Source organism: Pygocentrus nattereri, chromosome 8 (assembly GCF_015220715.1).
Source record: "Pygocentrus nattereri isolate fPygNat1 chromosome 8, fPygNat1.pri, whole genome shotgun sequence".
NCBI lineage: Eukaryota > Metazoa > Chordata > Actinopteri > Characiformes > Serrasalmidae > Pygocentrus > Pygocentrus nattereri.
In genome coordinates this window covers 38128612-38143293 of record NC_051218.1, presented here as the reverse complement: position 1 = coordinate 38143293, position 14682 = coordinate 38128612, and the positions used below count along the sequence as shown (strand labels likewise).

The window sequence follows — 14682 nt, the reverse complement described above, 5'->3', positions numbered from 1 at the left end:
CTCTTTCCACACAACCAGATAAAACATCTCCGAAGATAGATACTGACAAGGCTGCCCTGAGGAGACAATGTAGATCAGTAAGAGATTCCTCTGGAAAAGACAATGCAAATTGGGTACTGGGTTTATATTCCTTGTCTCGGATACTTTATTGTGCACGAGAACCGTGTAACTTTCTGCTAACAAAAGACTGCACCTAGCCACTTGATCTCGCCCCAATTGGCCTGAGTATTTTACTAGCAGCAGCATCTTTAGAAGGTCACCTCTGATTTTATTTCATAGCAAATTTATAACACATTAACACCGTGAATTTATCGGTTGAAAACTGACAAAAATGGCTTGTTTGCTTGTTTGAAACCTTACCAAACCAAGCACAAAAACTTCTATAACCTAATATAAGTACCATTCGTTTGCCTTTAGGTCCCTGTAGTTACAAAATAATACGCCTTAGTATGTATTAAGCCTGGTATGTGAAGGGGTCAACGCAAGTTAGCCATTCAGACTCAGCAATTAAACCAGCCATTCAGACTGTACAGCGACAGTTATCGGTGACTGCACTTCAGCACCACGGACAGCAGCAAACGAATTGATAACTGCATCATGGGAAAATGCATATTTTTGCATCATGGACAGCGGCGTAAGGATCAATAATTCCATGTCAGCACCATGGAGAATGGCATAAAGATCAATGGCTTTTTTTTATTTCCATTGAAAGCAAGTGGTCTTGGTAATGCATGTCCTCCAGCACCATGGACTGCAAGCTTTGTCGATGACTATACTTCAGTATAGACTTATTATCCTCATTTTCAGTGTTCATATTTTAATTTTGGGCTCTACTAGAATTAGTTTACATACTTCAGTGTTCCACAAACTTCCTTTTCTCATTTAGTACATCTCTATTCACCCTCTGTCTGAAACTCTTATGGCTGTTATTGCTTCTGTGGCTTTAGGCCCCACCTCCAAATGAGCCTAGTGTGCTCTGATTGGTTAGCTTGCCCACTCTGTTCTGACGGGCCAACCTTCTGAGTCTACACTTTCTGCCCCAGTCTTACAGTTTGCAAACAGACCCCCTATAGCTATAAAAAAACAGTGTGGCTTTTTTTCAACAGTGTCAGCTGCCGTGTTAGTTTGGGCCAGAGTCTGATGTTAAGAATCAGGTCTACATTGTGTCGACATGGCTACAAAAGTAAACAAACTCTTCCTGGCCTACAGTAGCTGCTGTGCACTGTGTGAGGCATGCCAAGCTTTCCTGTAGGTGGAGAATAAGGACTGTGTTACAAGATGTGCTATTGTGTAACAAAGAGCTGGAATTCTAACGAGATGTTTCAGGCAGCTGAGAAAAGTGTATTTTGTGGTAGAGAGTTTTTACATTGGTTTTACATGGACAAAAAGCTATATAATTACATATAAAATGTTATTATATATATATATATATATATATATATATATATATATATATATATATATATATATATATATATATATATATATATATAGGAAAGGGGAAAACTGGAAAAGCATAATAGGTCCCCTTTAGCAATTGTGCTTCAGCACTATGGACAGCAACCGGCCAGCACTTAAGTATTAACAGAGCAAGTGCCCTCCCTTAAACTCAAGCCAGTAACTGTAGGTCTTTAGAAAGAATACAAAACACAGCCAAGAGGTCTCCAGCACTGCAGAGAATGGACTAAAAAGGACCTACTGAAAAGACCTGCTGGGCTCCTTTTACAATACTTCCTTTGTACTTTATGTCACCGCGTTATGTCACAGCTGTAGTGTTCTGGTCCCAAAAGAGGTTCATTGCTAAATATATCCCTGTGCTGATTTAAATACCCCGAAACAGCACAAAGGGTTTGGATGAATCATGTTGTAATTGACATATTTTATTTCTTTCTTGTTTCTTTTTTCATTTTTCCCAAAAAATAAATTTCCACAGGTTTGGGCTGTGGAGCAGTGGACCTGCCTTCTCTGGAGTAATGGAGCTCCATCCAGTACCTTTAGGATGAGCTGGAGTGATCCAGAACTGATCCTCTAACATCAGTACCTGACCTCCCTAATATTCTTGTGACTGAATGCAATCAAATCCTCACAACAATGTTTCAACACCTAATGTAAAGCCTTTCCAGAAGAGTAGAGGCTGTTACTGCAGCAAAAGGAGGACAAACTCTCTATTAATGCCCTTCTTTTCAGAAGAAACAGTGCATGAACAGATGTTTAGAATCTTTTGAGTATATAACATGCATAAATAAAGGGTATTGAGAACAAAATGCAGTGCTGTAAGGTTTGCTAGATTTTCTTTCATTCTTTTGTTGGGAGTGTATCGTTTAATGGAATTTAAGGAGACACTTTTAGAATAGAATTCCGAACCATCAGCCAAGTCTTTTTGCACACAGAGGAATTAGACCTCCACAGTTAACCCATTTGAGCACCCGCATAAATACGGTGGGCAGCCCTACTCACGGCGCCTGGGGAGCAGTTGGGGGTTAGGTGCCATGCTCAAGAGCACTTCAGTCACATACTGTTGGCTAAGGGGATCAAACCAGCGATCTACAGGTCACAAGGCTGATTCCCTAGCCTCCAGCCCACGACTGTCCCCGCTGTGAAGGCCACTGCTGACTTCACCATGTGTAGACCAAGTCTGATTAATGCAATGACCAACGCCTGAAACCTCATCACCCCAGCACTGCTGCTGCTTATCTCACTGTAAAAATGAAAGCTCAACTTTGAATTATGAAATAACTGATTGCACATCTTTTCTTGCATTAACTCAACTTGAGGGCACTAGATTTTACCCAACTCAAACGTCTTAGTTCAGTCAGAGGTTCTACTTTTGGGCTCTCGATTTTGGATGCCTGCACTATTGCTGGGACTCAAACCTCCAGATGTTGTGATGAATGTTTAAACAGTTGCACCACTCAGGAGCCCCTGAAGGTACTCTGATTTTTGTGTGCATAATTGTTTACATGCCTCCCAAAAAGACAGTTTTGTATGCACTAAATTCTTCTGTCAGCAAAGCTTTAAAAAACTGCTGTAACAAGAAACTTTGTGATATCAGTGCTGGCTAAGAAAAACAAAACTTGGCCAACTGCTCAAAAATTCTGTTTGCATTTGAGATCACTTTCTGCCCCAAAGGAAGAAAGATGGAAGGAATTCCAAAATAGCTCTGAAAACATATATCAGAGAACTGTACACACAAAAAAATTAAGTTGTTTTACTTGGAAACAGAAAATATGTTAATATTAACTGCTATAGCAGTTTTCTGCAAAGTAACAAAGTCCATTTATGCTGACACTATAGTGTATTTGATTGAATTGAAATGTATGGCATAATTACATACATTTTTTGGAGCACATGGACAGTCACACTGCAACAGGTTTGACACTTGAGAAAAGTAATTGGCACATCTAAGCTTATGCTAGCGGGCACCCACAGTCTCTGTATAAATATATACACACACACACACACACACACAATGCAGATTATTCTAATCTATCTAATTGGTTCTGCGAGCTGAAAACATGTTTTGGACCTTTAACTGACTTGGATCTTAGACAAAAATGATTCAGCTCTGAACGACTGTAAATTTGAACTTTATTTTAATGAAAACTTTATCATGTGTTTCTGTAGGGACAGTAGAGAGTATTTTAGGTCATTTTGAGCATAACTTAAAAATGCTAGTGTGACTAGCAAACACATCTTTTTTTTTACACACAAAAAGAAAAGTTGTACTTAATATACATAAAATCATAATATTTTTCATTATTGTATTCATTGTAGTGAGAATGATTTTCAGACTTGGGGACACATTTACTTCTAAAATGCAGAGGTGTGGCTAAAAAAAGGCTCCACCGACAGACTAAAGGTCTATGCATTTCAGTAGTAAAAAGAAAATGTGACACATTTTTAAAATGAAAAATGTTTTTTGGCATAAGTTAGGCCACACGTTCTCATTCAGTACTTTTTCTTTTCTGTTATCAATACTGAAGACTTCAAAACTATGAAGGAACATATTACGGAATTATGTAGTAAACAGAAAAGTGTTAACTAACTGCTATCAGAACAAAACCGTCTCTCTCTCTATATATATATCTATATATATATATCTATATATCTATATATATATATATACATACACATATCCATCCATCCATCCATCCATCCATCCATCCATCCATCCATCCATCCATTTTCTAAGCCGCTTATATATATATTATGATAAACCTACTTTACTTTTAATGTAAGTCAATGGAACCAGGCATCTTTCCAAGAAATTTTGTACCATTGCTTTTGATCCATTCTTCATGAAATTCACACACAATTTAAAGAGCAACAGACATTTTCAAATTATGCAAAACAAAACAAAAATTGAGACACAAGGTTTTCTTCCGACAACAGCGCTATATATATATATATATATATATATATATATATATATATAAGTTTCTCTGTTGAAAAGATTGAAATCTATTATTTTCAGTAATAGGTGGAGATGTCCAGATCTGATCTGATGGTCCACAATCAGGGCAAATGCAGGAATGTGTTAATAGATTAGATAAATCAGATATCAGCTCAGTTAAGCCAGACACATTATGGAATTTGTGGAAATTTTACATTTACATTTTTTACATGTTTTCTTGCTTTCGAAATAAGTACACCTCCTATGCAGAGAACAAACTGGACTGGCACAATTTAATACACAAATACTTTTTTTTTTTTTATTTGACATATTGGGAACATATAATGTTGCCTGCAACACCAAAAAGTTATATTATGTTATCTGTCAAGGATGTGTAATTTGACCAGGGTGTTTAAACTATTGCATATTGCTGAATGTAAAATTAAAGAAAGTAGACAATCATGACACTTTGCAAAAAAAAAAAGGCAATAAAATCAGTGCTTTTCACTCAATTGAAAGTTGTTGTAATGTAGGAGTCACTGAAACAGGGAAAGCATCTCAAAAACCAGATGCGCACAGATAAAAAGGACAATAGCATCTTTTCTTTCAAAATCACAGTACAAAACGTAGTCGATTAACAGGCATGGGTCAAATCCAGAAACTGTAGCAGAAGCGTTATGGTGAACATAACACAAGGCACACAAAACAGCAAGGCAAAAGACGGAGTCAGGGAGGCAGGCAAAAGTAGTCAAAAACACGAATCAATACAGTTGAGCAAAAGTACAGAGGGATTGGGCAAAAGGCAGAATCAAAAATGAAGCAAATGGTCAATAAACAGAATACAAACAACAGGAAAGAACGCTCAGCAGCTTACAGAGAAACCTCACAACTAGATTTAACTAAAGCCTGGGTTAATAAACTAAACTATATGAGTCACATGACTAAACACACAGGAGAATCCGGGTGACTGTGAGCGCTGATAGGAGCGAGAGAGAGAGCCAGAAGTCATGTGATTCCCATGTCCGAGCCAGACTCTGGGTCTGAGGGAAGTATCTCAGTCATGTGATCTCCCAGAGGAGTCTTTCTGAGAACCTGCCGGAATATAATAGTACCAGAATCCAGTGAAATGATATTTTCTAAGCTGTACTGACTCCACACACCCAGTCTCGCCTCCAGGCTTTTATTTTACTCTTCTGTTTTAGAACATTCGGTTATGAAAAGGTGCAAACATAAACGTTTCACCTGGAAAAACTTATTTAAGGCTCATAACTGGACCTTAAAAGCACTGTTGTATGTTTGAGGTAACATTTACACCGTTTGTACCTTGAACAAAAAAATGTACCTGCACAGCACCTTTATTTCAAACAGTGTAGGAGGAGAAGAGACAGCATCCTAAATAAACTTAAATGCCCACCTTGTCAACTCCTACTACCTAAAACCAGTGTGAGGCTGCTGTAAGGTTTCGAACACTTTTAAGACCATAATATTTCCAAGAACACCTCTTCTTCTGAAGATTATTTTTAAGAAAATATTTCAGAAAAAAAGAAGATATTTCAAAAGACGTTATTTTTTATTTGAATAGCAAGTTCTTATAATTCTCATTCTTAGAATGAAGTTTACAAAAGACAAACATTTAAGAAGATTTGAGAATCCAGCCGCAGGAACAGAGGATCAGCAGCAGGACCAAAACAAAGACAGAGAAAAGGGTGAATGTGCAGCAGATCTGATATAATGAGCCATTTTTACAGGGTACATGTTTTAGCTATTTTCAGATGGGTAAACATGACATATGTGTCAACTTGATCCATGAACATTATTACTGTTCCTTACTGCTGAACATAACAGTCCAGGGTTAATCCATATCTATTCACCAGTACAAAAAAATCCTACCAATGCCATTATTTAGATTTAGTACTGAGCATTTTTAAATCCACAACCTGGTCTGCAAATCACAAGGAATGAATGTGAGATTAGATAAATAGCACTGCTGTTCCAATCCTACTACATTGTTATAGCATGTGAGTCCAATAAATGCAAAAATGTTTTGTATCCAAGCAGTAAAGGAAGCAATTTTAAGTCACTCTGGATAAGAGTGTCTGCTTAATGCCATTAGCGAGCTGCAAATGTCTCAGAGTTGTTTATATGGTTAGTTTATATTTCTGGGATTCTGAACATGTATCAATATGAATTTAGGAGTTTTATAGCTGTGCTTTTTGCTATATAAACATAGTTGTTTTTACTGTAGTTTTTTTAGCTGTAATTAAAGCTTATGTATAGGAAAACCATCACTGTGGTCATTTCATTCATTTCTGACCAATTGGACGTGTCAAAAAACTACTATAGAAGCACTGTTCAGTTGTCGGTCTCTGTCTTCAATCCTCAAACTATGGAAGTCCAGAGATGCCATAAGGTAGTTATAATTTTCTGGATTGTTATTGCAAGACAATGGGTTTATTATCTTATCTCAAGGTAACAAAATTGTTGTCTTGTTGTCTCAAGATAACAAAAGTTGTCATCTTGAGATGATGAGTTAATTATCTTGTGATCTCAAGATGATAAAATGGGATTTTGACAGCTCATGGCCTCACCCCACTTCTGTACAAAATAAATGTGATGTAAAAGGTGATGTAACACAGAGGTAAACATGCTCCTGTCCCAACCTTTTCGGAATGTAATGCTGGCAACAAATTTGGAATTAACCAATATTTACAAAAACAATTAAGTTGATAAACTAAAACATTCAATATTGTGTTTTTGTATGATTTCACTTTAGTACAGTCTACAATTCGCATTTGCAGAAAAATCCAGATTTAATTACAAAATACAACCAGGTGCTTTTAAACTTTTGCATGCAATGTGGATACATGAATGACTGGAGGGCATCTCAGTGAATACTGAAGATATTTTACCCTGTGAATTCTGTTGTCTCTACTTAGTAAGTAGAGCTGTGAATTGGCATGCATGCCTTGGTTTTAATATCTACCTTGAAAAGTACAACACATTGAATTCTTCATTTAATTCAGATATTGTCTACATGAATAAAATAGGTAGCCACATGTAAGTAATGTAAAAATTGTGTTGAATACATTTTATGCATAAGTCAAAGATTTGTACCATCAGATTCAAGCATTAATATTCAGGAGGCTAAAATACTAAACACTCATTGTTTGAAAAAGAGATGTTAAAGAACAAAATGCCTACAGATGTATTTTTATTTTTTTACTAAATCACTCTCTGTTTATTATTTTAGTTCCATATTTATGCGGTATATATCTAAGATGGTTATCCTTAATCCAGTAATCCTTAATCTAATTCAAACTTATAACAAGTCTATACTCACTCACTCTACTGTTCCCATTGTGTATATATATGCACACAGTTCAACATCAAGCCAAACTCCAACTTCAAAAAATATATGGGAGACAGGATGTGGTGCTCATGACATCTCAAATTATTATTATTATTATTATTATTATTATTATTATTATTATTACTACAACAATGTGTGGTCTGGAATCCACAGAACTTGCTGGTATACCTGTGTGACTCAGACTTTATAATTTCATAGAGCTCCTGAGGTTCAAAGATTGCATTGTAAAATGATGAATGACTTCCTTTGTACTAGGTGGTTGGGATAGTGTAGTGGTTGACACCTCTGCCTTCTATACTATTGACTGGGGTTCAATCCCCACCTGGGCAAACACCCTACACTATACCAATAAAAGTCCTTGGGCAAGACTCCTAACACCGCCTTGGCCTACCTATGTAAAAATGATCAAATTGTAAGTCGCTCTGGACAAGAGCATCAGCCAAATGCTATAAATGTAAATGTAGAATCCCTAAAAAAAGGCCCTATTTCACTCTCCCATTCATATCACATGGACGATGAAAGAAGCAGCGGATGACTTTGTGCAGATGGACCCCCACGTCTTCTATCTTTTGGAGGGCCAGGGGTTTATCCAAAACTTCATTATTCATCAACTCTCAAACCCCCTCTCTTTTTTACATTGCTGTCTTTCAAAGAACGTATCTTTCTGATCTTCCAGAAGCATTCTCGAGTGCAGCTTAGCATCCTGGACACTCGCTCTTTCATCTAGATCTTTTTTTTTTTTAACTATCCTTCCAACCACTCCAGAATCTCACCACAATGCCCTCTCAGCTTCCACTGTGACCTTTCAGGAGCTGTCAAGGAATCTGATGAAATGCTGGGCCAAAAGCACAAAATGCAATAAAGGGAGAGGAATTCTGTTCCACTCACAATGTGAATCTCGCGATCTGCGCTGCTCTTTTTTTAAGTTCCTGTCCTTCCTGTTCCCACCAATAAATGTCCTATGTGATTGTAGGTTTTGACATTTCCCCCTACGTTGACCTTTCACACTTGGCTGCTGACACAAGGTCTAATAATCACACTTTCCTCATGCCACACAAAAGCCTGCGACTACAAAAAGGTTAAACACAGAGCAGCAACTGATATGTGACATTGCACACACATTTAACTGAGCCAGATGTGGTAACACAAAGATATGTAAGCCAAGTCTTTCCTCAATATGGATACAAGGAGACAGAGATAAAACAAGCATGTGAGACAATTCAGGAAGGCAGAAGCAGCTTTTTTCCCCTGTTCCCCTGTGACTGTTCTGGGCTCATAGTTATATGATAAGAGGCAAGCATGAGCTCATTGTTGGGGTGAGGATTCTGAATACTGAACACACGATCCCATGTATTCCATTACAGTACATATAAAATAACAGACTCAGAACACGTTTGGAATACAATTAGAATACATAATAATAAGGCACATGGGAAGAACTCTGCTGTTATACTTTTTATTGTAATTCTTCTGTTATTATGATTCATGATACATGAACTCAGTTCAGGTCCATCATCCCTTAACAGAGTTTAGTTATTAATACTGAGATTAATAACTGATCATCACATTGATTTATCAGTCTACTCAGGCTTTAGCAGAGCTCAGTAACACTGAGATTAATAACTGATCATCACATTGATTTATCAGTCTACTCAGGCTTTAGCAGAGCTCAGTAACACTGAGATTAATAACTGATCATCACACTGATTTATCAGTCTACTCAGGCTTTAGCAGAGCTCAGTAACACTGAGATAAGTAAGTGTTTGACAAGAAGTAATTTTTTAGTTCTTTATAAAAGTACCTCTTTATTTTTACACAACATGCAGTTTTTTTTTTACCCGATTTTCCCCAATTTAGTCGTTTCCAATTCCACCCACTAATTAGGACTCCCCCAATCACACGATGCTATGAGCGTTAGGAGGGTGAAGGCTAGCACAGGCTTCCTCCGAGACCCATGAAACCAGCCACCGCTTCTTTTCGAACTTCTTTTCGAACTTCTTTTCACGCATCGTCACGGGACAGCTGAACATGCTCGGAGGAAAGCACCAACCACCAGATCTGTTACGTCAGCTAACAGACAGCTGTGCTGACTAACATTACGTTGAGTGATGGGAGGAGAAGGGGGGCCCGCTTCAGTATTAATTGGTTTATCAGCTAAAATTAGTAGATAGCCCCCATGCAAGGAGCTACACTCTACACAACCATGCTTATGCTAATAGTAAATACCCTGTGCTTTATATGAAAGGACTACCTAGACAATTCACAAAATGCTGATACCTTTTACATGTTTTAGTACACCACAGTTACTAACAACCTAGTGACTAGCGAGCTAGCAAGATAAGTTTCCCAGTTTATGCTAGCAGATAGGTAGCTTTATATATTCAAGCAACAACCCAGAAAAGCAACCCAAACTACAAATGTCAACCGTTAACACACTTATATTATATTAATCCATAAAAAACTGAGGCAGTTTCAGTTGGGAAATTGGGAAATTCAGTTGGGTGGTACATACAAGGACTGTCTAGGAAACCAACCCTACTGTGCTGCATCCGACAGAATACATTAGCCACATTTACATGCCACCTAATAATCCGTTAATAATCTGACTAATAGGTCAATCGGAATAGAAAACGTCCATGTAAGCACTTTAATAGGAATAGTCTAGTCCGATTGAGGCCAAATACAATTTCTATCCGATTGAACGAGATGGGTAAACCTCTAAATAATCAGCTAAATAGAAGAATAATAGCCATGTAAATGCCTGAATCCGATTACGCTCCAATCGGAACGTGTATGTGCACGTCATAGCGAGGGGTTTATACCGTTCAACATGGCGGGAGCAGAAACTGGTCTGCAGAGGAGATGGAGTTTATGCTCTGAGCTTTAAAAGACGGCGGTGAGACGGATGTCCATGTGTCTCAGAACACGACGTCTTCCTCTCGCCGCTTCCTTTATAAGTACGTGAAGGACGTTTTTCTGAGTCTGACGCCATTGTAAAGCAATTAAAAACACAAGCGCGCCAACTGGAAACTCATCTCACTCTGACTGGACTCAAGTGATGTTCACTGTCACGGCCTGCATGTCATTTTGCATCGGATTACTTGTAGTGTAAACAACGATTTTCCATCAGACAGTTGAATAGAGTGAGCAAAAACACCTCAGTCTGAATCAGTAATCCGATTGTATTCAATCGAAAAATCTTTGCATGGAAACATAGTCATTGTTACATCACACTAGACAATTTAAATAAGTGAAAGGGTTGCTGTAGTAAATGCCAGATTCTTAAATCAACTTTATGTCTCCTATGCAACAGGGGACACATGCATTATTAAGCCCCCCAGAGCACACTGCATTTAAATCAATATTTCTCAGCTTTGGGGTTACAACCAATTGTAGTGAAAGGAAATGTCTTTAACTGCTTAGCCAAGCTGCATCACTAACTCATAAATATGATAAGGATATTAGTAGCTTACTGTTCTGCAAAGCTCCCCCATTTAGAGTGTTGGCTTGTCAGAAAAGTCTGCCATATGAAACAGATCATTTGGTTACCTCAAACAAGCACCTCCCATTAATTAGGGTTCCTTCTATCACACAATATTTCCAAGCTGGGAGGGTGGATGCTAACACATGCTTTGTCCAAGAGACATGGAGCAGCATTACATGTGTTTAAAGTGCTGCAGACACAACATCATCACGCAGCTCAACACGCTTGGAGAAGAACAATAACATTTCAATCTGTAACATCAGCAAAAAGACACCCGTATTGGCTAGTATTGCGCTGAAGCTGGGTAGGGGGCTGGGGGTTCTCAGAGGAAGGGCCATTCTGCATGTGGATGGCTGCAACATCTCCAGGGACTGAACTAGTGATGTCCTTCAGGGCCAGTGCTTACTGCACACCATTTTTAAAGAGCATGTCCAAAGCTTTATCCTCTTCACTTACACTGGGGCAGATTAAAGTCTTAAATACTCCTTTTGACAAACATTTTAAATGCACAGAGCTTCACAGCATGCTACCCTCCTGGGTCTTGTTATGAAAGTCATCTTGTGAAAAGCAATGCTTTTAGTACAATGAATGAACTAAATATGTTGCACAGAAAATATGTTCTTTGTTTTTGTGCAGCACCTATGAGGAAACAGCAAAAGCTCAGATAACAGCAACAGCCAGAACCAGAACCAGCCAGAGGTTAGGGATCTGGCCCTGTGACCGGAAGGTTGCCGGTTCGATCCCCAGGGCCGACAGTCCATGACTGAGGTGTACACTGAGCAAGAATACCTAACCCCCAACTGCTCCCCGGGCGCCGTGGATAGGGCTGCCCACCACTCCAGGCAAGTGTGCTCACTGCCCCCTAGTGTGTGTGTGTGTGTGTGTTCACTAGTGTGTATGTGGTGTTTCACTTTACGGATGGGTTAAATGCGGAGGTGGAATTTCCCAGGTTGTGGGATCAAAAAAAGTATCACTTAACTTAACTTACTAATAGCAGTTTCAGGAGTTATGTTAGTTGTTGGAGTACTCTTTAGAACCTTTATTAGCATTTATATTATGTACAGAATAAAACATGTTCATGTCATAGTTGGTTCTAAAAAAACAAAATAATAAAGATTAGGCTCAATAACTGAATAATAAGTTGGAGATAAAGGGGTTAAGTCCTTAAGCTTCACTGTATGTTTACATCCTGAGGCCTGTTATTCAATATCTATGCAAAATTAAGTGTTATTCTTAGAGTTATTCTTAAGCTACAGAAGTACGAACGGCTCAAATATTAAAGGATTAAGGGTGTAATGAAAGTACTGTGCATTACATCATCATAATCCTTTGAAATATCTGTGCCATTATTAAGCGCTCTTTTAAATGTCAGTGTCTGGAGTTGGAGAAGTGTGGGCAAACCAGAGCTGGAGCTTCAGGTAGACTAGACATTTTAAGTTATCATAAATGGCATGGTAGCAAGCCTCAATATCTGCTGTGGATGAGATGTGGGGAGAAAGAGCTTTTTGCATCACTGGAATCTGTAATAAAAGAGTCTCAAAACACCACCTAACACCAACCTGGACAAACAGAGAGTCAGGAAAGCCAAATCAATAAGGAGACACTAAAGGAAGGAGAAACAAAGAAAGCAGAAATAGTACAAAAAGAGAATTTAGGGCTGTGATGCACTGCAACAGCAGCAGAATCAAATGTACACTTCGTTTCACGTGTTTTACTTCAGACAATTTACAACATGTATATTCATGAGATCCTGCTAGTGTGGGTTCATTCCAGTTTCCTCTCTTTCAATGCCGCAATCAAAAACTAGCCTGCTTCATTTGATTGAGGAAGTGAGTGGGTGAGAATTTCTCTGTTGTAGCTTTTGATTCAGAATATAATTTGAAAAAATAAAAAAGAAGTATAATCATAAAGCATAGTTCGTATGGCTCATAGTGTTACTGTTGAGAGAACAGAAGAGGCAGTAGGAGCCCCAGGGAGGGAGAATTGTACATTGAATAAACTCACTGAGGAAGAGACTGTGTATAAAATCAAAAGGAGAGATGCAGAAATAAATAAACCAAATTTACAGAGAGCAAAGGTGAAAGTAAGAAGCTGGAAACTGACCACAGTTCTCTTCATCAGCCTGGTTCCCGCAGTCGTCCACACCGTTGCAGTGCAGGAGCTGAGGCAGACAAGTGCTCAGGTTACCGCAGGGAAAATATCCCAGAGGGCAATGGGAGCGCTCCTCTGACACGTTAAACATAGTCAGAGCCACTGCAACAGAGAGAGAGAGAGAGAGAGAGTGAGAGAGAGACCGGGGATAGAAACAGAGAAACAGAAGGATCAATTGTCTTTATGATTTTACTGAACAGCTTGTTTAAGCTGTGTCTTAGAAGTGTTTACATTCAAAAAATGAATTACATTATATGGGTGTATATATACATATGATATTTTTACATAATAAAGATAAAGAAACAAATACACATACAGTACATATGAAGAGAAAGTGAGATTTTTATTTATATATATATATATATATATATATATATATATATATATATATATATACACATTTTGTGTATTCAAATATTAACACTTTTCTCAGCAAATAAACACATACTACACAAATAACAAAAACAATTTTTGAAAATGTGTCTTGGGTGCCTAAGATTTTCGCACAGTACTATGTGTGTGTGTGTATATATATATATATATATATATATATACACACACACACATTTTTCATTTGATCTCTGCTCTCTCTCTCTCTCTCTCTCTCATATATATATATATATATATATATATATATATAGAGAGAGAGAGAGAGAGAGAGATAATGAAAAAAAACACAGAAAGAGAAAAAGAACACAGAGAAGTTAAAAAAAGGAATGGAAAAACAAACAAACAAACAAATAAAGAAAGAAAGACAAAGAAAAAAGAGAGGTACTGAGGTTGGATGAGGTTGCACTCCAACTCATCCCAAAGGTACTGGATGGAGCGCCAATACTCCATTTCCAGGGCACCACAGCCCAATAATGGGGGGGCTTCATACCCCTCCAGAAGTTTGATTTGTTACATTGTGCATGCAGTTTTAACATCACTACAGCACACTCAGTGCAAGACGCAGATCTGTAAGGAGAAAATAGTTCTTCAGAATAAATGGTGGTGTCGACTTGAAGGATTGCTTCCACCTAGCGTAACCCTAAAGGAGATGGGGAAGACGATTTGTTTTACAGAGTTTTTTCTTTGTGAGCGTGGGAGAGCGGTGAGTAGGCAGCACATGTGCAGAACCTGCAGAGCTGGAGGGCCATAGTAATGCATACTTTAAAGACTCCACTACAACTCACAGCTGCCTGGATCTTGGAAGGTTTAACATGGTGTTTTTTAATTAAAAAGAAAGAGGATGCACTCATATGAGAGTTGTGGGTGAGTGCTGCATATTTTTCTGAGATCTGA

The 14682-nt window shown here is 38.1% G+C and overlaps 1 protein-coding gene across 1 annotated transcript in view; it reads right to left on the bottom strand.

The window, feature by feature from the left end:
- Nucleotides 1–14682, bottom strand: part of rxfp1 (relaxin family peptide receptor 1) — a 121151-nt gene that overhangs the window by 95548 nt on the left and 10921 nt on the right. Inside the window, exon 2 of the mRNA XM_017692034.2 lies at nucleotides 13351–13500. Coding sequence (XP_017547523.1) covers nucleotides 13351–13500 — 150 coding nt within the window. The remainder of the gene's footprint in view (nucleotides 1–13350; nucleotides 13501–14682) is intronic.